The sequence below is a fragment of the Syngnathus leptorhynchus genome, chromosome 1 (genome assembly GCF_054491065.1).
Source record: "Syngnathus leptorhynchus isolate UIUO chromosome 1, UIUO_Slep, whole genome shotgun sequence".
Classification (NCBI taxonomy): Eukaryota; Metazoa; Chordata; class Actinopteri; order Syngnathiformes; family Syngnathidae; genus Syngnathus; species Syngnathus leptorhynchus.
In genome coordinates this window covers 9,376,986-9,403,327 of record NC_141195.1, presented here as the reverse complement: position 1 = coordinate 9,403,327, position 26,342 = coordinate 9,376,986, and the positions used below count along the sequence as shown (strand labels likewise).

Genomic DNA, 26,342 nt, shown 5'->3' with positions numbered 1-26,342 from the left:
TGCTCGCGTGGGGAAAATGTCGACTTTTAAATAACCGCGCGCGAGAGACAATTCGGACGGTGTACGCTAATCAGACAATACGTCACGTCCGCTTTTCTATTTGCGCCATTTTGGATGGGGGCACTTTCTCGCCTGGATGTGTATTGTCTGTCAAGAGAAGAATGGGACAGGGAAGCGTATCGTTATTAACATAGGCTCGCTTTCCATAGCTTTTTAGACATGATGAGAGATTTCTTTTTCGTTTCCTTCATCGCGTGTCCGTCCTTGACGAGCTTTACTTTGTCATATGAGTCAAGGAACGCGTGTGTTCCTGTTTGCTGAGCAGAGGAAGGAGGAGGAGGAGGTGGTGGTGGTGGAGGAGGAGAGAACCCGTGTCGGCGAAGAGACCAACGGCGGGGTGACTGACTGACTGACTCAACTCTCTCCTCCTACTTTGGAACTCACCTGTAAGGATATCGGCAACCGAGCGGGAGTAGTGGAAGAGTCGCTCCACCGCTTCGGTCGTCCCCGTCGCGGTGACTCTGTCCACTCAAAACGCCAGGCGCGGATGTAAGAGCAGGTAAACTTGTCTGTCACGATGACATAGTTTGTCGTTAGCTGCTAATGTCACCCGGATACGATGAAGAAAACGCTCAAATTTAATTTAAAAAAACCAGTTCGAGACAAGGGTAAAATGAGTTTTCATCAAAAGTCTCAAGAAGGAAAAAGCCCATTGTCGGACAAGCAATAAAGATAGCTGTCGTCTCCTATCGATAGCCTTGTTGTGGGTTAGCTTAGCATGCTAAGCTAGTGTAGCGCGCTGCTTGGGCACTCTTTGTCAAACAGCAGCAGCTTTTCTGTTCTGTCACTCAAATAATATGATGGCGTGGGCATATCACACTAAGAATCTGGTGTAAATTGCACTACGGAAGAAACGTGAAGGGTAAAATGTATGCTCCGTTTGTTTACATCGTTTTCATTTTTTTTTTTTTTTGCCTGGGGGTGTGCTGGGGCTGACACATGTTTCCTGGTGACACTTAAATGTTTTGGATCCAAAAAAGCGAAGGATGCTGTCACTGTCAAACGAACTTTACCATTTTTTCCTGATTATTAAAACTGAGGTGGTGTCACCCAGGGTTCATCTGGGCATCCCAAACTTTAAAGGATTGCGGGAGCATAATGTCACATACCCTTTGAGTGTGCTGACTAGATAGAGGGGACATGTTTAGTTTGGTGGACCATCAAGGTTTTGTGCAGGCCCTAATGTTTGGTATCCATTGAGGCGGTATCTCATGTTTGGTATCCATCGAGGTGGTTTTCTTCCAGCTTCTCTCTCTCTCTCTCTCTCTCCCTCCCTCCCACTCAGCCTTGGCTTCTCTCTCTTTCTCTCATTCTCCCTCTCCCCTGTTCTTCCTCACAGCAGCCCCGCCTCTCTCTGCTTTCCCTCACCCGTTTCCATTTTCTCCCTCTACTTCTGCTCGGCCTCACCCTCTCTCCCCTCCCTCCCCCATTCCCTTTGAGGCAGTCTCTTCGACCTCCCCTGTCCCATCCCCCCTCTGCTTCCGTCGCTCGCTCGCTCGCTCGCTCCCTCCCTCATCCTCTCAGCAACCCACCCTTCCTCACCCCCAGAGCCCATCCTCTCCCACACCCTCCCTCCCCTTTCTCCCTCTTCTGATTACTCCTTCTCTCCCTCCCTCCACTGCAGACATATTGTAGAGGCTGCCGCTGACTCAATAGGAGGCGCCATTCTGTGATGGTATCGGGAGGCAGAGAGAGGAGAGGAGGGGAGGGAAAGCAGGCAGAGGAAAAGTCAGACATTATATAATGGAGCTCCTCACTTGCGCCATCTATGTGTGATGGTAATAAATAGAATAGGCAACAAGGGGGGTTGTAAATGGAAAACACCTGGGTCTTGTTGTTTACCGTTTTGCTCTAACCTAGCAAATATAGCAAAAGCTTGAAAGTTGTACAATTGCAAATTCTGGCAATATTTTGAAGCAAAAAATTCAGGTTGTAGCACAAGAACTCAGGTCATGGTTTTCAATGAAATGACAGGAAGCACTTAAAGTTGTTTTTATGGAAGAGGATGTAAGTTTATGTTGGGCAAAAAAAAAAAGATTCAAAGCGTGTGTGTTATCAGGAGAAATAAAGCAAATCCCTGATGGAAAAGCATAGCACGCTGCAACACTTGTTTTGAATAATGTCTGAGTCATTTGCTGTTCCAAAGGCAAAGCGGAAGAAAACCGGTTAAAATTTGAAACCTGCGTTTTTTGCGATTAAAATCCGTCCAAAGTTTATTTTTATGACCAGTCTCCCTTCCAAAGACCAGTTAAGACAAGTGGCAGGCACATCTGCCTCACAGTTCTGAAGTTGGTGTTTTGAATCTCTGTGTGGAATTTGCATGTTCTCTCTGTGCTTGAATGGGCTTTCTCCGCTTGCCCGAGCCTCCTCTCAAAACATGCATGTTGGTTGTTGGCAATTCTAAATTGTCACCTGTGTGGTAGCTAGAAAATGAATGAATGGATGGAGGTAAAGTGGTGCATGCAGAATCGTGATCAGGCTTCCTCAGAGCTTTGCGATGATGTGATCGTTTAAATTTAATTTGTTAGAGGAAGGAGCCAAACTTGCAGGACAGAGACCCTTGAAGACCGGGTTTGTCACGTTTCCCTGCCATTGGAAAACTGTAAAGTTGACGTTAACAACAATCAAGAACATGTTTCAAAACTACCTCAAGGGGGAGGCATAATAACGTGTGACAGTTGTGGTGCAAACAAAAGTTCAGGCAAGATAAATTGTCCATAAGTGTGGTTGAGTGTGAATAATTTTGTTGTTGATTCTTTTGTTTTTTGTCTGTGTGTGTGTGTGTGTCAAAACAGAGTCCAACAATGTTTGTGTCTTTCTCAATCAGGCCACCAGAATGTTTCAGCTCCCCGTCAATAATCTGGGCAGTCTACGCAAAGCTCGGAAAAATGTCAAGAGGGCCCTGGGAGACATTGGCTTGGAGTACTGCAAGGATCACCTAGAGGTGAGTGAGCGCGTGGACATTTATTTGGGCATTTTATTTATTTCAACGGTGGAGCACTAGACCTAAGAAGAAATACCGTGTAAACTGCTGGAATGTTTTCATAGTCTTACAAGCATCACTTCATGCTAATATTTAGGAGCACCGGTAGTTCTTATTTGGGCCGGTGTCGGCTAAATAATGAGGATCATTAAGGGGTAAAGTAGCTTGTCTATTACGCTCTCTGCGGGAAATGCACGTTCAGCACCAGGGGGCCTAGCCCAGTTGTAGAGTGCACACAGTAACGCTGCTAGGCCACTACATTGCTTTTATATCAGCTTTAATATGATGAAATAACATATCACTGACCTACTCCTGACCTTTATACATCTTATTCTCCCTTTATGACGGTCCCGTCATCCAAAGATTCGAGGTTACGACCCGTGCGCAATGAAACTCGTTCGCATAGTGAGCATTATGATGTTACCGCCTTACTTTCAAAATTGTATTTGTTTTATATTTACGGCCTGGAAGTAGTGTGCATGCATGTAAGGGATTGATGTTCCTCCTGTGGTAGCAGTGGACTTACAGCACATTCTGACTTGCTCACTTCTTAGAGTTCCGTTTGCCATAGAAACGATGCCCTTTGGAAAAATGAACACAGCCTGTACTGCATCTAGTGATCAATTTTTTTTTATACTGATGATCCTCATTAGCGTTGCAGGTAGGGCTGGGTGATCGTGGGAAAAATAATAACTATTTTGATATTGAAAAGTTGAAAGTTGCGATGAAACTTGATTAACCCACTTGGTCATGCAAATGGAGGGAAGGTCAGCACCGCCTCAGACAGTTGATACAATCGTCACTTAGAAGCCGAGTGCCTTGGCCAGCCCACTGCCGCAGAGACCCCAAGAGATGCATGCGGAGTGCACGATGGGCAAGATTAAAGATCAGCATTTATCCAATGACGGTCCAGTTTCCTGCAGCGTAGCAACCCACTCTTTGAAACACTCTGCGTCTGACTATGTGGGGCTAGAAGACGGAAGTTGTCTCAGTTACCTGTGATAAGTAGCTGATTCCGAATAAAAACAGACAATCTTGTAATATTTTGCAGCTCTGAAGCTCCAACTGAGGTGTCAATAAACATGTTAAAGCATGCTCAGGGAGTGCAGAATACCATGGGTCACACGCTTGCTGCAAGCAGCGCACGGGGATTTGGGGTGCTTTCCAAACGCTGCAACAACTTGTCCTTTTTCATCTTTTCCAATGTGTTTTATAAACGGCAGAAGCCTAAATCGAAAACATGATTGAATTTTGATCAATTGCCCAGGCTTAGTCACCGGTGTCCTGAACCGACTTCGGGGCCAAAGGCGGGCTATAACCTAGACCGAGCAGTGGACACCAGCCAGTGGCAGGGCTCATATAGACAAAGAAGCATTCAAACTCGATGAAGGCTAAATGAAGGCCATCAAATGCTGATAGCTCGTCACAGCTTTTACAAACAAGTCCGTATGTACAGCGATGGCTGTTAAAAGATGACGTTAAAGTAGTTGTCAAAACAGATGACGTAACCTGTTGTCAAAGGCACGAAGATGAGAAAGCTTGGCATGATCTTGAACGAAATTGACAAAAACATCAAATGTCTCTTTGTGCAGGACTTTAAAGCCTATACCCCCCCAGAGGTGTACATAAAGCACACTTCTTGGGAAGATGTGTGCATGTGGGAGCCATCGCATACCAAAGTCCAGGTGCGTAGCCTTTTAGCGGTCGTGGCCACAATCTAGAAATGTCTCGTGTTATTTGTGAAATGCTCTCCCGCTGTCCCTCAGGACTACAGATCCAAACCTTTTTGCTGCTCCGGCTGCCTCTTCTCCTCCAAATACTTCTCAGCGTACAAGAGCCACTTCCGCAATGTCCACAGCGAAGACTTTGAGAACAACATCCTGCTTAACTGCCCTTACTGCACATACAATGGGAACAAAAAGAGCCTGGAGACGCACATCAAACTTTTCCACATGCCCAGCAACAACTCCGTGCGCCAGGGTCCCGGCGCCATGCTGGGCGGTACCAGTGGTCTCATGATGAAGGATGGCCTCCTAAAGAGGCCGGGGGACACCCTCGAACAGGCCGTGTACTACTGCAAAAAGTGCACCTACCGGGACCCTTTGTACAATGTGGTGCGAAAGCACATCTACAGGGAACACTTCCAGCAGGTGGCTCAGCCTTACATCGCAAAACCGGGTGAGAAGAGCAGCACTCCAAATGGCGGATCCGCCGCCAAAGCGGAGGGTAGTAGTGCAAATAGCGCTGCGACTCATCAGATCCATTGCAAGAAGTGTCTGTTCGTTCCAAGGACCTATGAGACGCTCGTGCAGCACGTCATCGAGGACCACGAGAGGATCGGCTACCAGGTGACTGCCATGATTGGACACACCAGCGTGATCGTCCCCCGGCCCAAACCCATCCTACTGATGCCCCCGAAAACTCACGGGGACAAGACCATTATCGGGATGGGCCCGAAGGGGGCCGTCATGGCCACCACTCGCCCGTCGGCTTCTCAGCAGATGGCCCGGGTTGCCGGTGTCTCAAAGCTGAGCTTTGGTTCTCAAACTCTCCTAACGGGCCATAAACACGAGCCAGTGGGTTTAAAGGTGGGGAGCAACCAGCCCTTCAGTTTTGCTGGCCAACAGCCCAAGGCCACTCTCTCGGGGAACGCCCAGGTTTCTCTGCAGCCCCACTCGGCCAAACATCACTTTTCGGCAGGCGGCCTGCGGAGCCCGGTGGTGGTCAGCGGCGCGTCCTCCCTCAAGTCCAACCCCCTGGGCTCACGAGTCCAGGCGGCGGCCACCACCTTCGCATCAATCACGGCCAAGAAAAGCGGCTCCTCGGTCCTGAGCACATCTTACACCCAGAAGTGGAAAATCTGTACCATTTGCAACGAGCTCTTCCCGGAGAACGTGTACAGTTCTCACTTTGAGAAGGAGCACAAAGCCGAGAAGGTTCCCGCCGTGGCCAACTACATCATGAAGATTCACAACTTCACCAGCAAGTGTCTCTACTGCAACCGCTATCTCCCCAGTGACACCTTGTTAAACCACATGCTCATCCACGGCCTGTCCTGCCCGCACTGCCGCGCCACTTTCAACGACGTGGAGAAGATGGTGGCGCACATGCGTCTGTCGCACCCCAACGAGTCGGTGGGCCCTCGCACCGACTCCCCCTTGACTTTCGATCTCACCCTGCAACAGGGCAACCCAAAGAACGTTCAGTTGATTGTGACTACCTACAATATGAAAGATGCCCCTGAGGAGTCTGTGGCTTTTCATGCCCACAACACGCCCGTGTCGCCTTCCCTGTCCACCTCCCTGCTGTCGGCCAAGAGGTTATTGTCTCAGCACCCTCCTAAAATGCACTTGAGTGTACCCGAGGGTGCGTCTGTCAAGAATGTGCCACAAACGTCTGTACCGTACAAGAGGGACGTAGGGAAGACCCTCTGTCCGCTTTGCTTCTCCATCCTCAAGGGCCCCATCTCGGACTCGCTGGCCCACCACTTGAGAGACAAGCACCAGGTCATTCAGACTGTCCACCCGGTCGAGAAGAAACTGACCTACAAGTGTATTCACTGCCTTGGTGTGTACACCAGTAACATGACCGCCTCCACCATCACCTTACACTTGGTGCACTGTCGCGGCGTAGGCAAGTCACACAACGGCCAGGAGAAGTCGTCCGCTCACGTCTCTCGAATCGGTCAGGGCAGCGCCGCGAAACGTATCGCTTTTGAGAGCGCCGACATTAGTCCGCCAAAAAAGAAGAGGCGGGGACCGCCCGGGGAGAGAGCACACCCGAGAGATATGAACGGTTCATTTACCGAAAACCCGGACGACCCCGTTGCCCTCGCGCTAGACCCGGAAGGACTAGAAAGTGATTCCTACGAATTGAGAAAGGCCTTCCTCACGCGCTACTTCAATCGAGCGCCTTACGCCACGCAGCGAGAGGTGGAGAAACTGGCGGCCGGTCTGTGGCTGTGGAAGTCGGACATCTCCAGCCACTTTGTCAACACGCGCAGGAAATGCACACGGGAATGCCAAAGTCACAACCCTGCCGTCTTGCTCGGATTCAGCATGCACGAGCTTAGCAAAGTGAACCACGAGTTGGCATTGGACGGGGTCGGAGGCGCGAGTTGGAGCCAAACGGACCGAAGGCGCACGTCCAGGACACGCTTGGGCCTGTCAGAACGAGCCCTGCAAAGGCACAAGGAGTCAGTCGCCGCCAACGTCAAGGGTTTTACCCCGCAACCGAACATTACAGGAGACCAAACCGAGACAATCAACAGCATCCTACTGCGAAAAACGCCCGAGGACCCGACCGAGCCAATCGCCATCAACTCGGACAGTGAAGAGGAAGTCCGAGGCGAGTCGTCCCAAGTGTCCTGTCAACCTCCAGGAGCTGAGGAGAGAGCGCCGCTCACTATAGAGGCCAACGTTACAACACAAGACGCGTTCGATGACGAGGACGAGGACGATGACGACGACGATGATGACGACGCGAATGAAGGGGTGCACTTTGAGAACGGCTTCGGGCCCACCGATGCAACCCAAGGAAGGGATTTGCTGCCCATCATTATTCCCAAATTCGTGCCCTCGTCTGCTAGGCGGGGCGGCGACGGAGCACAGCTGGGTAAGCAGCAGCAGGTCTGACTACTAACATGGCGTCGGTTTGAAGACCTGCAACCCCGCACCAACAAATCTGCCTCACCTGGACCCAAGGAACACACGAAGGAACTCCAAACAAGCCATCCGATGACTTTTCTGTTGACCCCACGGCACCAGACAATGTGCAAGGGGTCAAGGAGTACACCCTGAGGTTTTTAGCAAGCTAGGAATATCAAATATTTTGGCTGTCATCAAACAAAAGGCTTTAGTGTGTGTTTAGCCACTCGATTTGTAAACGTGACCAGAAAATCCTTCTTCCCCCCCCCCCCCCCCCCCCCCAAACCCACCTCGTGTTTCCAAGAAGTTGTAAATTTGTACAGTCTTTGACATGGATGGCCATACATCTCCTCTTGGATATTTGCTGTCTAAGGTAGAGACATCAGTATGCTTCATGATTGGTGTTGCTTTGGTGGATGGTCTTTTCTTATATGTTAATTTTATTTTTTAACTAAAAGTATTATTTTCTTTTGCAAAATAAGATATGAATAAATAATTCCGTAAAAAAGGTCTTTTTTTTTTTTTTTTTTTGCACAGAGCTCTTCTCATTTGAGCAGATTAGTGTTTGCAGCTTTGCGCATTAGCCATGACTGCAATCTATTTGCTGTTTTTTAGCGTTACCCGTTCGTTATCTTTGCTCCTTTCCCCACTCACACACACACACAACTGATGACTGGATGGTAACCATCACGTTTTTAAAATATATATATATTTACCTCATGTTTCTTTAATTCATGTGTGTTTGTTTTACACAAGTTTATTTTCCTCTTGCGCATTTAAGAATAAAGTGCTGTGAATATTTCTCACAGAAATGTTGGCCAGACCAGTTTGATTTAATTTTGGATGGATGGGTGAATGTTTTCTCATGGTTATCAAGAATCTAGACACAGCATTTATTTCTTGAAAAGACTTTTATAGTGTGTTGTACACAATAACCAACAGAGCACACCACACATACAATTATATTTTTGATGGACAATAACAAGTCACCTCAAAGGCACATCTTGTCATGTCAAGACTGACCTGTGAGAGACAAGATGCTGTCACAGGGCATCCAGACTTGAAAAGAGAAAAGGACACTTCTGTGTCTGGCTGCAGTATAGACTTCAGGTTACTTCCTCATGCATATTTTGGAAGCGGCATAGCCGGAGTATCCGGGCCGCTGCTTTCCCAAACATTAGACAAAAACAACACTGCCAAGTCTTAAAGGGGTGGAATCCTGGAGCAGGGATGAGGCTGAGATGACTTAATTGGAGGTGGAGGTTATTTAATCCCATTCTTTGCCGTCCCACACCCGAGTGACTAGTTGTGAGGAAGACAAAATGGAGGGGAAGAGAGGTCTCCTTAGCTGGCTAGTCCGTGTTGCTATGCTGTAAGGAGCGAGAGGAGGAGAAGGAGAGACAGACGAGCGATGGGGGGAGGGAAAGGAGGCCCCATCTGCAGTGCTGTGTGCAGAAGGAGCGCTTAACAGGCCATCCATGGGGGTGGGGGGGGACGAAATGGGGGAGTCACAGGAAGGTGAGAAGAGGGAGGGGTGAGGCAGAGGAGGGGTTGATAGAGAATGGACGAGGATTAGAGATATGGAGTGGTTGTGGGAGTCTGGCGCCCCCTATGGATGGAAACCAATGATTGGGATTGTCTGTGTATGTCTACACCTCCTTGACCCTCAGATGCCCTCCAGCACCCACCCACTTGTAGGAAAGGGTCATGTGGGCATCATGCGCAGGAGTGGACAAGAGGCCCGTTCTACAGTGAGGGCTAATGGTTTTGTGAAAGCTGAGTGGGCAGAGAACCAAACTGACCTAAGACCACTGCTTAAGCCTGTTTTCCTGCTGCCTACAAATACGCACTAGATCTTGAGTTGGAATCCATCACCTCCATCCCACAAGGACCAATGAATAATAATGATATGCTCAAACTTTCTCTATCATAGAAAACTTTATTAATTGCACAAGCAAGATTTTAGTAGCATTTTAACTTCCTTAGCTAAATTTGTAGAAGTGTAAAAACACTTAATGAAAACATTCAATAACAATTTTAAATGGGACATATTGCGAAAAACTGGCATATCAGTTTGTAATGCGGGCCGTCGGCCCTCGGATTATACAAATTGTCGTAATTGTAGACATTGTACCGTTTTGTCCACTAGATGTCACTGACTGTACAGGTAGTTATGCAGGCACACCGGCAAAGCCCTTACTTTGAAGTCAGTAATCGATTAACTTTTATTTTGAAGCGCCACGGCTCCAAGGAGGGAGAGAGCACAAGCTGAGTGCCACTGAGCGACAGCGCAGTACAGTAGCCGCTACAAGCGAACCGGTGTCCGGCGGTGGGCCAGCCAGTATGTCGGGGAACAAGTTGAGGAGCTCCTGGGCTACTCGACGGTAGCCAATCATCACTTATCTTCGACGGACTACACGAACGCTGACGGCGGCTGGAATTTATACCTCCCCCCCGCCACTTACTGGAAGGGTATCGGACGGATTCAGCTCTTTGGGTCCTGAGCGGAGGTCCGCGGCGAAACATGAACAAGAACCACCGAGTGCCGAGCAACCGTTCTCTGAGTGCCGTGGAGGTGAAGAGTAAGGTGATGATCACAATTTGTATGTTTTTTGAATTTGTTTTAGTTGTTTCTGTAATGACATAGTCCACTCGAGGCTAATTTAGCTCGGCTAAAGTGCTCGGTATCAAGTCACACAAATGAGCACAAGTGTTTGCTAATACAAAGTTTACCCGAGATGGTGGCTAACTCGCTAGCATAAAATGGTGGGAATTAACCCGTAGATTGGATTTGCCGCCCGCGTTAACTTTTTGAAAGCGCTCACTTCGGAGAGTAATATCACCTGTCACTCCCTCCTCGATCACCCTCCAAATATTGACTCAGCCCAAATCGAGTTGACATTATGGCGACTTGACTTAAGTAAAGGGGGGGTGTTGTTTTCAAGGCGTCGGTGACATACTCGCGAAACGAGCTCGCTCCGCGGTGTGTTTCCTGGAGGGCACAGGTGTCTTTTGGCCCGCAGGCTTCTGGCACGTTCCTTCTGCAGCAGGCGTCACCTTGGCCAGGGAGGGCGGGATTCTCGTCCTTCGAGGCAGGGTTAGGGAAAACAATTGTGGTCAAGGGATTGATAAGATCAACACATATAAGTGGTTTCACCCAAATAAGTCAACTTTTATTTTTTTTAAAGACTTAATTCAACTTAAAAATTGTCATTCTAATTAATAATCCTTAAGTGAATCCTCGACTTCAAGCGCAGGTAGGGACGTCCAGATAAATGGAATAACCTCCGAAGAATGTACTTACTCATAGATATACGCACGCCCAAAGTATTTTGAGGCAATGAAAAAGTCAAATAAGACGAAAATAGAAAGTTACTCATCGCTTTTAATTGAACACGTCATCGCTTTTAACCGAACGTAGGACAGGTAAGACACAAGGTTACATAATTTTCGAGAAATCACGATTGGCGATGTGAGCATGCAAGCGCACTGGGCATTTACAAAATGTAAAACATAAATGTAAAATATATAAACCAAAGAGGAATGAGATAATTATTTACTATATATAATAGACAAATAAATGACAAATGAATAGATACATGATTAAATGTAAAATATTTTCAATTTTTTTGATTGCAAAATAATCAAATATTTTAAGTCATTGCTTCACCAATTATTTGATAAAATACTAAATTAAATGTATGTATAATTTTTTTTATCACTTTCTGGTTTACCACCACAAATGCTCTTGTGATGAAAGATTATTAATCCTCTGTTTTGATTGATGCTGTCGGGGAAGTAAAACAAAAATGTTCAGCGTGATAGATACATGTTGATATTTTTATCTCATTTAACATGTTTGCAGTGTATCTTTTCTCTTACGTATAGCAAAGGCAGCAGAGAAATGGCTCTCTTTAATTCCACTACAGGCTAACAGTCACCACAACACTTCATAGTCCTCATCAACACCTCCAACGGACCTCTGTGGTCACTGGCAGCTAATCTGACAGCCATCGACACTGTCTGAGCTGTGCGGTTTTGAGCGGATAGTCTTCACATTAGCGCATGACAACTTCTGTTGACCTGCTTAATTAGGATGACTGTGGTACATTTCTGTAAATGTTTAAAGGTTTGTGTAGTTAGTGTGGATTTTCTTTGCCTTTGTGAGATGTCACTGTAGTGCTCGTGTGTATTTTAGTATGCTAGCTATTAGCTAATACTATATTGATGAACCTCATGCAAAAGATGGTTTGTTTGTATTGACTAAATGAGTTTGGTCATGATTGATTCTTAACGCTCCTGTTGAGGCTGACCTTGCTTTTGAAATATGAAAACAACCAAAAAGAAAACAATATACCCAAGTCTCATGTGACATGTTGCATGACAGCAGTTGAATCAGCAAAGTATATTTTGTGCAGTGACAAAGGCGTAGCACACAATATTATCTAATTGATAGGAACACAAGGTAAGAGATTTTTATTTTTTTTTTTACCAGGGGAAAAAAAAAACTTACACATTTATCTGAACTAAAGAAATATAAAACCTTTAGTCACTTTCCTTTAGCCACATGCTTGGTAATTAAAATGAATAATTAATCACGTGGTGTGTCATATGGACCCAGTGGTACTGGGGAAAAATGGAATCAACTCATTTTTTCTTTTTTTAATATTTGATATTCAGTATTTTGTTTTATCCATTTAAATTTTAGTGTCAGGTTATGTTCTTCTAGTTAGAATAGCTTGAGCAAGACAAAATTGAATTCCTTTAGTTATCAATAGAATAATAAAGAGGATAATCGATTCCAAAAAGATTTGTGTTTGTGACCGCCCCAATCTACATATTATGTATTTCGTCAACAGCTTTAAATATTTATTGGTTTTGTGTGATACTTTCTTTAATTCAAATAAATATGTTCTATCATTTATAATGAACATTTCCCAAGATATTTTTGTCAAGGTTACAAAAGATGCATTTTGTGGGAGTACTTCTATTAAAGTGCTTGTTACCATGGCAACCAAGGGGAATATTTGAAAATTTTATAATTTTTTTTAAATTAGAATATATATGACTAAGTGTCAAAGAAATTTTAATTATTTTTGGGGGGGGGCAAATATAGTATGTCCCTTAAAAAAAACATTTTGTCAACTAATTGATAATGATGGCCTTTAAACGAGCATCCTCAGTAAGGTTGGTCGTTTTCATTTGTATCGATTTGCCCAGTACCAATGACACCCACTTCAATAATATTGAGTTTGGATGTATCGATATTTTTCTCTAAAACAGGAAGAAATTGGGGCAAAATCAAACTAAAAAATAGTTTAAAAAAACAGGGAAAATCCATGTGTTCTGAATGCTGTCCGGGTGTACTATAGTCACATTTGAAAGCTCGTGTTTTCATTTTGCCCCCCTTTTTTTCCCCGCATCATAGTTTGGTGCAGAGTTTCGCCGGTTCTCTCTGGATCGCTCGAAGCCCGGCCGCTTTGATGAGTTCTACGGCCTCCTGCAACACGTGCATCGCATCCCCAACGTGGACTTGCTGGTGGGTTACGCCGACATGCACGGCGACCTGTTGCCCATCAACAATGACGACAACTACCACAAGGCCATCTCCACGGCCAGCCCCATCCTCAGACTCTTCCTGCAGAGGAAAGGTAAGAAGAATGCACGACAAAAAGAGAAACAAGTTCCACCTGTTCATCCTGGATCCAATTTCCTGTTGAAATGCAGACTTGAGGCTTGAGCTTGCTTTAGAATTGCTTGAGATGTTCTTTTTGCCAAAAAACCAAATCTGCTTTTGTTGCTCATTTGACTGCGCACACTATTGACGGAAGGAAGGTGGAAGACAAGACACATCATAGTCCTACTTTCCGCTGCCTCGGGTGGCTCGCGTCAGGAAGGGCATCCGACAACTCTTGTCAAACGAATCACTGTCTTGTTTGTTGACCCAAACTGATCCACCTCGACCTGGTTAGACACCCCATTTGTACAAGCGGTAACTCAATTGTAGAGACCTCCCTTGAAATCCATTATATCAATCAAAGTAAAAATGTTCAGACTCTGAGGTGTCACAGAACCATGCGAAACCCCGGCTGCCCAATTATATGGAGTTTGATTTGAAAGTGGAACCACCCACGCAAATGGCAAGCCAGCCGTGACAACCTTTGTGGCTGTGGAGTGGAATGGAGTTTTAAAGTAGTCACGGTAATTAGCTTTCTTTGTCGCTCAACTCTTTTAATGAGTCGAGGAAGCGGTAGTAGGATTTATTGCGCAATTGTGCTTACGTCCAGCGTCTATAGTGCCTCTCGCTCAAAGTCAGCTGGGATAGGCTCCAGCTCAACGGTACCACCAATAAGGATAAGCGCTATAGATAATGATTGGATGGATGAGTCACTCATTGGAGGCCTGTTCACTGTTTTGTGAAGTTGTCCGTATGGCGTGGTTAAGCTGTGCCACTATGCCGTATGACCCTGTAGAAGCTAAGCCACTTTGTCATGAAGGAGATTAGTTGGGGTCAGTGTGCTGCGCTGCGTGGGACCGTGTTTCAATTACACGCTCCAGACATGAGCACCACGCTGGGACCCTGCTGCTGCAGCTCGGGCACACACACACACACATGCACACACTCCACACACACGGCATTTAAGTTAGCTCATTAACTTTTGTTGTTCAACCTCCAAACACAATCCATTCCATTCCAGGAGGCTGTTTAACCTTCATGTCCTTTGGATTTTATTCACCGCTGAAAATAAAACAATAATGCCAGTGTACACGTTTGTTTGCTCACATGTGACGTCTCTTCAGTTTGTGCACGTGGGAAAAGAGAACCACAGTCGCCAGTGTCATTGATTGAATACGGAGACACAAACACAATGGGCATAGTCACGCAGAAGGTGCCGTCAGCCACAGCTCACGCTCAGACACTTGTGCATCCTTGCACAAGTAACACAGCACCACAACAGGCCGCGCCCTTTGTCCCAGTGTGACACAATAAAGGAATATCTTATCAAAAAAGCACCATACGTATCTTTGTAATTTTTGTTTTTAAAGTGTGTTTTCAAAAAGGCATTTGAGACGTGTGGGAGGGTTATTTGGGTCTGATGTAGGGTCTGAACCCATTCAAGCCACTCCAGTCGCCTGGCCAAGGCCACACAGAACATGCAGAATGTTTTTCTTGTAGGTGACCTTATGCTTTGACTACGTTAGAAGTGGAGGTAGATCGCTGCAACACATCCGATTTTTAGTTTGAAGTTCATAAGCAGGTTTTAAACACTACTTAGACTTTGAACCCTTGTGGGTGCTTATGAACGGGGTGAGTGGATGGGATGTAAAAGGCTCTATTATTGCATAAGAGCGGACCTTTGTCAAGCCTTCACTGTACGCCATGTTTGACGCGAGTCGTGCAACTCAACGATAACATCGCTTCTTTGCGAAGTAGCTTTTTTTGGATCTGTTCCTTGAGGGCTATATTTAGAAACGTTCTTTGTCAGGGTTTTGTTCTTCTGCTGGTGTGCAGATGTTTGGACGAATGGACTGAGGGGGTGTGCGCTCTTGTGTGTGGGTCTGCTGCTGTTTCAATAATGTCGCCATTGTTTTATTTTTATTTTTTTCCTTCTAACTGCGCCGTGATCTGGCCTACTTGTTTTGATGGGTGTCCTTTAGCAAGTAGCTGCGTGTTGGATAAAAAACAAAAAAACAAAAATGCTTTCTGCTCTCTGATATCTCTCTGGCAAAATTGCTCACCCGCCCAGCCAAGCCAAGCCCTACACTCGAGAACAATGAGTCAGTGACTATTGTGCCAGCTACGAGGTGCCCACTGTTTACCTGTTGTCATGGCAGCAGTGGAGAAAGGCACGTTTACGGACGGATTTAAAGTGCCCAAGTGGTTTTTCAATGTTTGGAGGAGCTGCTAAGCATGTTGGGAACTGCACCTGTCAACATTTGGCTCTGACAACAAAAGCTGTAGTCTTCCAACATTACGCTTTGTGTAATATATATTCAATTTGGGCAGTGACACACCTCGAATGAAACCGGTTTTACATAATTGGGTGTTGCATAAATCTGAATGATTCTCCTTAATCCATTCATCCCCTAAATAGTGAAACGTAGGCATTCGCAACCAGAGATTATATTGAACCAATATGTGATCTTGAATTTAAATTCATGGCTGAATCGTTTTAGAATTGTGTTGATCATTAACTATATAAATGTACAGTATTGAACCTACCTGACCTATTCTGCTTGCTCCTGATACATAAATTACGGAATTAACGGTGTCTTATTTCTTTGTCATTTCTGTGTCATTCATAACCCAATGTCACTCAAAGATATGTCAAAGTATTGTCTTGTCTTGGTCCGTCGTCTAGAATGATCCGTTCCATTTCCCAAAGTGTGATCCTTATGATGGTTGCGTACTTTTCATTCTCTCTCAGGGCGTGTGTTTGTTTGCTGGTTCATGTAGTTTCAGTCGTTGAATGGTAGCGGGAAAGGTATCGGGAGGCACCGGAATGTTTGCTTATCCCAGCTGTGCTAATCACTAACCAATGAGTCATTCGGTCAAAGTGAGAGGGGAAGATAAAATTGAAATGTTCCTGCGAAAACGGCACACGATGGCAGGAAATGTGTGAGCGAGTATACAAATAATTGTGGCAAAAGGCACAAGGAATGTTTTTCAATGTTGACCTTCACATTAAAGGTTTTCAAGTAGGGGTGGATATAATGATGTGAACCCCCCGCCTATTCATGGCTCCCTATTCATGAATTCACGTTTAATTTTCGGGTTTTGTTGTTGTGGATCTTATTTTTAACTATTTACTGAAAACTATTCATTTGCGTCTTGTGCTCTTTCGGAAACCTAGCCTTGGCCACTAGGGAAGTGGGAATTGGTATAAAGGAAGTACTCCTTTGAAGTGCTGAAGATTTTTGTATGTCGAGGAAGACCTATATTTCGCTTGTTACTAAGCGGAGTTATAGAAAGTTTGCGGAAGGTGCCCCTCCACCTTAAAATCAGATCATCTGTACGCCATTTATTTTTAAGGTTGATGAAAAATTATTTTGAGATGATAATAAAGTGCTTGGGGATCACAGGTTTTCTTCTATTTACAATCAAAACTATCGATAGAGATGGGTACGATTTTTTTTTTTGGGGGGGGGGGGTGGACTAATTACTTGCTGTATTGCACTGCTTTGGTGTAAATGCGATAAGATTTCTGCTGACATACTACATGTAATAAGCAAGGCAATAGTGGAGTCACAGCCCCCCCAGGAAGGAATGTGTGGAGGAGAAACACTTTTTAGGCTCTAATAGGAGGGATGGACAAGAGGATAGATAGAAAGGAAAGGAGAGTCAACATTATTAAAGAAGTTGTTGATGTATGAGGCATTGTTTCATCGAGGCAAGTAATTAGAGTGAGCGAAGGAAAGCAAGTGTAATCTAAGCGTGATTAGAAATAAACCAGAGAGAAATAGGAGGGGGGAGGACAGCAAGAATAGTATTAGTAAAGGAGGAATGTCGAGTGAGGCCCAAGCTAGGGAGGGTGGGAGAGAGAGCAGAAAAGGGGAGAAGGATGAGGGGGGGCATTTTGGATGGAATGTGGCCAGTGTCAGATCAGCTCTGTTGGCCAGATTAGACAGGACAGCAGGTCAGACTGGACCCTCGCTGCAGAGCCAAAGGGGGTGCTCACTGAGAGGGAGGGGGTGAGCGGTTGAGAAAGAAAGCACAGACCAAATATTTTACCCCCCTGAAACCTGGCTCCAGTTGTAGCATAGCGATGGGGGAGTGTGGCTGGGACAGAAGGATGGAGGCGAGGGGGCGCCCTTTTTTTTTTTTTTTTGTGGGGGGCCTGTCAGAATTGCTCCGCTTAGAGCTGATAAAGAATTGATGAAACCTGGTAGTAAACAAGCTAACATGCAAAGGGAAAAATGAGGTGCAAAACAAGAAATGGAATGTGGTATAAACAGTGTCCTGTTCAAATGAAATGTTAAAATTTGACTCCAAAATTCATCTCAATGAAAGTTTACTCGCATCCATCATTCAAAGCTGAAGTAACAATTTGTTGACCAGTGTAATAATTGTTGCCAACCAAATAGTATTGACTGACAGTATTCTTACAAGCTAACTGTTAGCTAACACTGTTTTGCACCTTTGCTTCCCTTTTGTTTTAAAACCTTCTGCATATACCAAATCAGCATCATTAAGTTGCTCCTTCCATGTGTCATCATGTAAAGTTGACTAAAAACCAACTTGCCACCATTTACACCACATTTCAGTCAGCAAAGGAGGTGATGTGAAAAGCTCTAATTATAGCACGTAACCAGCCAAGAGTGATGATGGCTGTGATTGATAATTCATGAGCGGGGCTAAATGAGAAGCTGCCTTATGATCAGCACCACTGAAGCTTCTGGCTGGTCTCGCCCCTCAAATAGGTCATAGTCGCTGTGTGTTTTTCATTTTGCTCCCATTTGGCCCGACCGCAACTCCTCTGATCGCCATCTTTCCACTTCTCTCTCCAACCTTATCGGCAACATTTAAGGTGCTTTTTATCTGGGCTACGAGGGCGAGGTATACTCGTCCGCACCAGGAATAGCAAACCCATGGGAATGTTCTCCTTTCTCAACGTTTATCACCTCTGCACGCTTGATTCCCATCCCCGGTCAGCATTTGTTATTTTCATGCCCCCGTGTCTCTCACGTCTTGTGTTTTGCATTCATCCTGCTTTTTCCCCATCTGCACAAGCTCAAACTGGCAGACACGCACATGTACGTGCGTGCGCGCGCGCTCACACACGAGCGGTGTAACACTCTGTGTCAGGAACACCTCGGCACAGACTGTAGCGAGCGTTCAGGCTTGTCATCAACAAACTCAACTGTTTCCAGAACTCCACAACCTTCAACGTCTTGTCTTTTGTGTTTTTTTCCTTCCTCAGAGTCTTGCCATGACTCATGTTTGGATACGTTGGACAACTTTCACACACACAAATGAACTTTAAAGTCAGAATTCTGACAAGTGTGTGCACTTGTATTTCTGCTCATGTCCTCCATAAGTTTGTTTTTTGTGCAACTTAGGATATTTCAATTGTTCCAACTGGACGCAAATGTATCAATGCATTAATAGCAAAATAACCAAAGTTTTTTTTTTTTGCACAAAAACTTGTGCAAAATGTCTGACTTGAATGTCAGAATTCTGACTTTAAAGTCAAAAAGTCAGAATCCTGTCATCCCTGTTTTTTTTTTTTCTTCACTGGCCCTAATCCTCTTCCGTACTCGTGTCTATGTCTCTTGTACCTCTAGTTCTAGCCCACTTCGACCAAACAGTTCATTTTGGCACAGATATGTAATTCCTTTGTGGAAAGGCGTGAAAGGAACAAACATGACTGAAATACCGACGGAAACAGTAAAATAAACATTGGCAACTGGCAAAATAAAAAAAAAATTAAAAAAAAGTCTGATTTTGCAGACCCAATGAATGATGTCATTGATTTTCTTTTGCAAATTACACCTGATCACAGATTTTGCATCAAAATGCAAAACATCCATTTATCCAATCCAGCCAGCCAGTCAGATCAGTGTAAAGTCCTTCTACCAGATCACCTTGCTGTGATGTGATGCTTATTATGTAGCTCGCTTTTGCCATTTGGCCTGCACACCCTACTGTGGCCGACTTGAACTGGAAATGAGTTTGTATCAAATAATGTAGCTGTTAATCCATCCTTTTTCATGGGTTGCATAAACAACTGTAATATTTTGTAAGACTATGGTCAAAAGCCCAAGTTCTATTTAGTTCAGTACACCGATATTTCATTTCCATGGAGATGGAGCCCAGAATAGTACGGCATTCCCATCAGTAGCCCAATGCTTCATTGTGCTGCATTCACATCCTTTAAAATCACCTTTTATGTAAGCTGCAGTTGAGGCATGATGGCACGCAGAGCGTAAGAGGAAGCCACTCTGGGTCTACGGCTTCCTCTCCTAAGGCAAATTTGCTTCATGACATCCCTTTGTGATGGAAAGGCAGGCATGTCCTTTTAATTCTGAGCAGAGTCAGCGCATTGACCAAGGTCGACTACGTGCCACGCCGGCAGCTCGTCATTTTCTCCTCCGGGGCTTTAACTTCCGTTGCTCATCGCTGCCTCCATTCAACTGTGTGTGTGTGTGTGTGTGTGTGTGTGTGTGTGTGTGTGTGTGTGTGTGTGTGGGGGAGTCCAAGCTGCCACTGCATAGTCCGAATACCTGACCTGTGGGCGACCATGACGAGCGTGCCACGGAAGTTGGGCTCGGTGGCTACTGGTACCGGGGTCAATGAGCCTGGCCTGTCATGCACTGATGAGAGGCTTTGCAATTCTTGGTTCAACGCCCATATCCATCCGCCTTCATTTTCAATTACACAAAGTTGTTCTTAACTTGATAGCTTTGCCGTCATCATTTTGGACACATTCTACTGTCGTGGCGGAATTTAAGATGAGAAAAATGGAGCGAGCTCACACTTCTGGTGGTCTTGGAATCACAATTGATTCCAGTGTAAACAATAAATATACACAACCCTATTCCCTTCTTAATACGAGTGAGGTGACGTCAGTTACTTTTTCACTATTTGGGTCAACGCTAGGTCTAGGCTGGTAAGGTGGTCATAGAGTAATTAACATGAATTGATTGACCCTCAGAACCTGTCTCATCAACCAATATAGCAAATGATTGAAGTTTTCTAATTCTACTGTACTGAGCGGGATAATGGCGCAGGTTTTCTGTCAAGATGATAAAGCGGATACTATTTTAAGAAAAGAGTTGAGGACGGCGTTTCCTTTTTAATACATGGCAAAAAAAGCGAAAATCGAGAAGTAAAAATGGAACAAAGTGATATAATAGCTAGATCTTTGTTTAAAAATAACACGGAGCATCATTTGTACAAATGAGGAAGAGATGTTGCCTAGGGGCTTCTGGAGATCTGTTTTAATGAGCGGCATTGACTGTACAGTGGAACCTCATCAAATAACCGGTTTGTTCATGGATGCGCATCGACGCCACTATCAATCGGTCATTCATCAAGACAACTTGTTCTTCACTGTTTGGGCGTTGACAGAAACGAGTGGAACTTCTACAGCTGTTAATATTTAGCCGTTGTTTTACTAGTAGAGAATGAAATTGGTAAAGACCTTTTCCTACCCTTTCGCTTGGTGTCGCCATTCCGGGTTAAAGTCTATAAAAGCTTGTCAATGACAACCCATCTCTCTCGGGTGTTGTTCTGTAATGTGTGTGGGCCACTTGCAACAATATCCAAGAAGTACTTTGGACTACTGACAGTAGCTAACCTGACTGAATTTTAGCGTAGCTTAGCTTAGTGGTGGTTGCATTCAAAATCTAAATATTTTGTCTCAAGGTCACATCCCCTTCAAGGTCACATAGGAACTTGGGTCAATCCTTGTTGACTTTAGACTAAAGGTGGACTGATTTCCAGAATCATAGACAATGCTGCCTGATTGATTAGATTGCAAATTATTGACTATAAATCATACGATGCCGGTCCTGTGATAGGATTTGGAGAATGTGCAATCCACATTAGACGTAAGATCAGAGTTTATCGTTCATTGTCTTGAAATTATATGATGGGCCAATCCGTTATGATACTTTTGGAAGGAACTGTACATTTCCTTTGGGTACTCTGACATCTCGGATTCCCCAAATATGCTTTCCAGGTTGATTCGAGGCTCAATGGGTTTGTCAGTGGGAGTGAATGTTGGTCTCTGAATGTCCTCTTCAATTGCAATGTATACCAGCCATTCAATTGTTTATTCTCTCTCCACCACTTCTGTTGTTTGTTATGCAGAGGAAGCGGATTATACAACCTTTGGTACCGATTCGCTGACGAGAAAGAAAAACACGGTCCTCTCGGCAGTTCTTCTCCGACCCGATGCCAACAGGAAAAAGCCGCCAGTTATCATCAGCCTCCCGAGAGATTTCCGCCCCGTCTCGTCCATCATTGACGTGGACATCCTGCCCGAGACGCACAGACGCGTGCGGCTGTACAAGCACGGCCAGGAAAAGCCTCTGGGCTTCTACATCCGCGACGGCTCCAGCGTGCGGGTCACGCCGCAGGGCTTGGAGAAAGTCCCCGCCATTTTTATCTCCCGAATGGTTCCCGGCGGCCTGGCGGAAAGCACCGGTCTTCTGGCAGTCAACGATGAGGTCCTGGAGGTGAACGGCATCGAGGTGGCCGGCAAGTCTCTGGACCAAGTGACGGATATGATGATCGCCAACAGTCACAACCTCATCATCACCGTCAAGCCGGCCAATCAGCGGAACAACATCGTCCGGGGCGGGGGCGCGGCGTCCGGCAGCTCGGGGCGGTCCTCGGACAGCGGGGCCAGCTACTACGGCTACTCTTCATCATCGGGGCCCGCCGTCGGCTCGTCCGGCCCCTCGCACATCATCCAGAACTTCCCCGTCGACGAGCTGGAGAGCGACGAGGATGACGAGGACCTCGTTATCGAGGCAGGGGGCGACGACAACCGCACGCCGTCCAATTACAGCATGCCCCCGCTGCCTCTCTACGAGCCACACCTCAACCTGCGAGTGTCCGCTTCGCCGCCGCCACCCTTCGCCCTGAACGGCGCCGCGCTGGCCTACGGGAGCAGCGGCTCACTGAGCAAGGCCGGATCCTCCGCGCCGTCGCCTGACAGAGCCACGAGGAGGCGGAGTCTCGAAGAGGATGGGACTGTAATAACACTGTAAACCCGCCAAGCAGGCACTACGTTTGAGTACTTACACACACTCAGTACGTTTACAAGACGTTAGCTCAATCCTTTTTTTTTTTTTTTTTTTTTTTTTTAAGTCTGGCTCAAATATAAACACGTTATAACAGCTGAAAAGAAAAAAAAAACTCACTTTAACAGCAGACTTCCTTGACACCAATTCATATTTCGACAGGGCTTTGGCTTTGATATCTTTGGGCATTTCAGAAAGAGCACGGAAAATATCGAGTGAACCCCCAATATATCTGGGTTTACTGTATTTACAGCGCGTAAACAAGCAAATCAAACCAGGTCAGACGAAGACAATGTGCACATGTTTTGACTGCGAGGCAGACGAGCAGCTGGCAGACCAGGAAGAACATCTGGCTTCATGCATCCATCCCGCGTCCTAAAAACACGAATAACAAACATGTCAGTTGTAACCTAAGTCAAGTGTCGAGCGTGAACCGAGCATGCACAGTTGGAACAAATCACTGTTCACCAGCCAACGTGTTGATTTATTTTATGATTATTACAGAAAAAAAGACTGTACAGGAGGCAGCGGCCAATAAAATGCTCAAAGCCACAACCTGTAAAAGGACAATGCCAGTAGTCTGTTTGACAGCTGGAGCAAACGGCATGTAAACGTACTGAGCGACACTTTGAGAGGGAGCCATTGATGCCGCCGCCTTTGACGGAGAAGCACAATGACTTGTAAATATTCAATCTGGACACAAAGGCTATTTCAATGTTTGTACGTCCTAACATTTACACGTAAAACACCACACCCTACACACACACACGCACGCACGCACACACGCGCACGCACACACTAAATGACGAAAGGTGTTACTCATAGAAAAAGCTCCCTCCAAATCCAGGTACCGACCGCACATCCCTCCAAGCCTCCTGAAGCACTTTTTTTTTTTTTATATACTCAAGCTTCCTCTAGGGGGCAGAAGTGAGCCCCGTCGTGCCCTTGTGTCATGAATAGATGAGCGTTTCCCCAGCAACACGCCCGTGACACAAACAAGACTCCCCCCTCCCCCTCGCAAGACAATCGTCAGCAAGAACATTGCAGCAAAGTCACCAAAGCTGCCTTCTGCAAAAAATAATAACAGTAATAATAACAATGATGATAATGTTTTTATTCAAGCACAAAACAAGTCTGGGCCTCTTAGCCTCGGATCAAGAAGTGATGATTTTAATAAGTCAGCCTGTTCAAAATCAGGTCTGCATTTATCTACATTAGTGGTGTACTTTGTATTCAGTTCAATGAATTTAATATATTTGTGGCCTTTTCAACAAAGCCCCCCAAGGATCAAAGAATTTTTCCAATGTATTTTTTGCCATGCTGAAATGGGCTCCTTTTGAGAGCGGTTCTAATGATGCCATGAGCAAGCCCCCATCCCGAGTTGCTTACTGTGCAGTGTGGAAAACAGCCGAGATTCGATTATCATTTTTTTTGTGGCAGTGTGATACCAGTTTGTATACAAGTCAGTCTTCCATATTATGTCCTTTTTAAGCCTTTCATAAGTGGACAGTCTTCTTTTTTTTTTTTTATCATATTTATCCTCTTCTGGCAGCATCACAAAAGTAAAAGATGCAATAAGGCCAAAGAAAAACCACTTGTAGCTACTACCTTGAAAATGCTCAGAGATTAAGTGTTGCACGGCCACTCATGAAAGTTGGACTTCCATGCCCCCCTCCCTCCACAGAACTTTGCGAAACCATTTGGAATGTTTATGGTCCACTGTATTTGGGGTGATTTTTGCCCCTGTTGAGGAATATTCCATGACAAGGGAAAAGAACCACCTCCCACTGCATGAGTGTAAAACAAATGATTTTTTTTTTCTTTTCTTTTCTGTTGCTCCTCCCCCACATACTTCCTGGACCTCGACTCTTTGTACAGTAAATGTATCTGGGTCAAGTCCACAGTTGACTGGGATGTGTTTCAATTCTTTTTTTTAAGTCCTGAGACGTCAAAAGCATTCCATAATGGATAGTTGGACCCGATTGAAACATTTGATTGCGTCACTGTAACACACGACCTTGTCTTTTGAGGCTCTTTTGACCCTACCTAACAAAAGTAAAATAGATATTGTACTATTTTAAAGAGGCAAAATGGTGTTTAAGGTGTCTTGCAGAGCTTTACACTGTATCCTTGACAAATGCACTGGTCAACAGCAAATTTGAATCGGAGATGGCTTTATGTGCCCCTAAATGTGGTTTTGATGCTTTTTTTTTTTTTTCTAGCACATCATGTTTTTGAGATATTTGCATTTCTTGTTTTGACCTATAAAAGCTTTGCACTGGATTTTACGATGTGTTTCAGCAAAATAATAATTCCACCTGTCGCTGAACCTCCCCCTTAATTCTTCACCGCCACTAAATTTATGATTTTATTTCATGTTGTTATTGTTATGATGAAAACCTGATGTGCTACTGAAAAAAAGAACAAATTCGGAATTAAAAAGTTGATCTAGAAATGTTCACGTTCATCTCTGATTAGAAAGGCATAAAAAAATGCTTGACCATTGATGTGTGCAATTTGACAGCCTCCACATGTACGATGAAATGAGAGCAATTTTGGTCTCGATTTCTTTTTTTTCTTTTTTTGTTTTTCCCCTGCGGCAGCAGTTAACACATCTTGCCTGTTTCCCAACCTTTATTGTATCAAGGTACATATTTTTCTTTAAAACATCTCAAGCTACACACACCACCAAGTCCCAAAAAGTGGGCAACCGTTTTATTATGCACGACAAACAAAGGCACATTATTTGGATCAAATCATTTTCTGTCCAATTCCGTTGGATTGGGGAATATCCTGCGGTACACCCAATTAAGTGTGAACATGAGTGTGTCTATGTGTGTCCTGTAAATAACTGACAAACATTCCAGGGTTTAGTCCCCAAAGAAAGCTGCGATAGACTGGCGCTCACCTGCGACCTCAATAAGGAAAAGCTCGTAAGATATGTTTCTCCTGCTTACACACGTCCACCCAAATTTCGGTTTGACATAATGCTTCTTACGATTGAAATGGAATGAGCCTGTTTAGCCTATGGTGATGTCTGACTGGAAACACTTTTAATGTTTGGTCTTGTGTGGCACCTGCTACCATCTGTCACTCCAGCAGTAACAAAGCAAAAGAAAATCAATTATTGTATTTAACTGGACCACAGGACACTGGGATTGTAACTGCAGAGACACTGTTATTTATTCTCTAATCATGTCTACTTCTGGAGTATTTTCATTCTTTGAACACTTTTTATGACTTTTTGAAGTAACCAAGATGTTTTTTTTTTGTGCATTCTTGATATTTTTGTTTGAGAAAATCTCATGGTAGATATATTTGACCACTGGAGATGATTTTTCGTAGCTGACTGTTGTTTTTGCTTAAACAACTGTTTGTTTTTTTTGTTTTTTTTTCATACTGTGAATTCTTATTTTAAAGCAGAACATTTTGATATTTGAGCCCCCGCCCCTCCTCCTCTCTCTCTCTGTGTCTTTCAATTTTTATTTTTATAAAGAAGTGATTGAGCAAGGGCATTTGTTTGCCAGATAAATGCTACGGTATATATATATAGATTTGTAATGAAGATTGTCAGTATTTTCATAATAATGCTTTAAATGATGTACATTTTTATCCCATAGTGACTACATTTTAAGACTCTTCTGGAGCTGTACGAATAAATAGATGTACGCCTGTAATTATTGATTTGAGGAGCTGAATAAAAATAAAGAGGAATATGTAGTAGCTGTTGGCTGTCAACCTCATGCATGCATTCAATGGTCGTGGAGGTTATGTTTAAATGTTTGCTTTCTGGCGCCATCTGCAGGAACTGGAAGGACCATTCGTTTTCTCAAGTACACTCGTTTTTTTGTTTTCCACGTTTTATAGTTCTTAATTCTATAAGATATTAATTATGACAT

The 26,342-nt window shown here is 44.8% G+C and overlaps 2 protein-coding genes across 4 annotated transcripts; both read left to right on the top strand.

Moving 5' to 3' along the window:
• The first annotated feature begins 63 nt into the window (after positions 1-63).
• Positions 64-8,510, top strand: adnpb (activity-dependent neuroprotector homeobox b). Of its 3 annotated transcripts, none has more exons than XM_085914090.1 (4): positions 64-446; positions 2,888-3,004; positions 4,636-4,728; positions 4,810-8,510. In XM_085914090.1, the coding sequence occupies exons 2-4, from the start codon at positions 2,897-2,899 to the stop codon at positions 7,675-7,677; spliced, it is 3,069 nt and encodes a 1,022-aa protein (XP_085770216.1). In that variant the 5' UTR covers positions 64-446; positions 2,888-2,896; the 3' UTR covers positions 7,678-8,510. The 3 variants fall into 3 exon arrangements, with proteins under 3 accessions (XP_085770216.1, XP_085770207.1, XP_085770200.1); XM_085914081.1 differs by having other exon boundaries at positions 64-549; XM_085914074.1 differs by having other exon boundaries at positions 65-559.
• Positions 8,511-9,890: 1,380 nt separating this feature from the next.
• pard6b (par-6 partitioning defective 6 homolog beta (C. elegans)) lies at positions 9,891-26,159 on the top strand. Its single transcript, XM_085914545.1, has 3 exons — positions 9,891-10,276; positions 13,118-13,340; positions 21,506-26,159. Exons 1-3 carry the CDS (start codon positions 10,214-10,216, stop codon positions 22,408-22,410), a joined length of 1,191 nt encoding a protein of 396 aa, XP_085770671.1. The 5' UTR covers positions 9,891-10,213; the 3' UTR covers positions 22,411-26,159.
• The last annotated feature ends 183 nt before the right edge of the window (positions 26,160-26,342 follow it).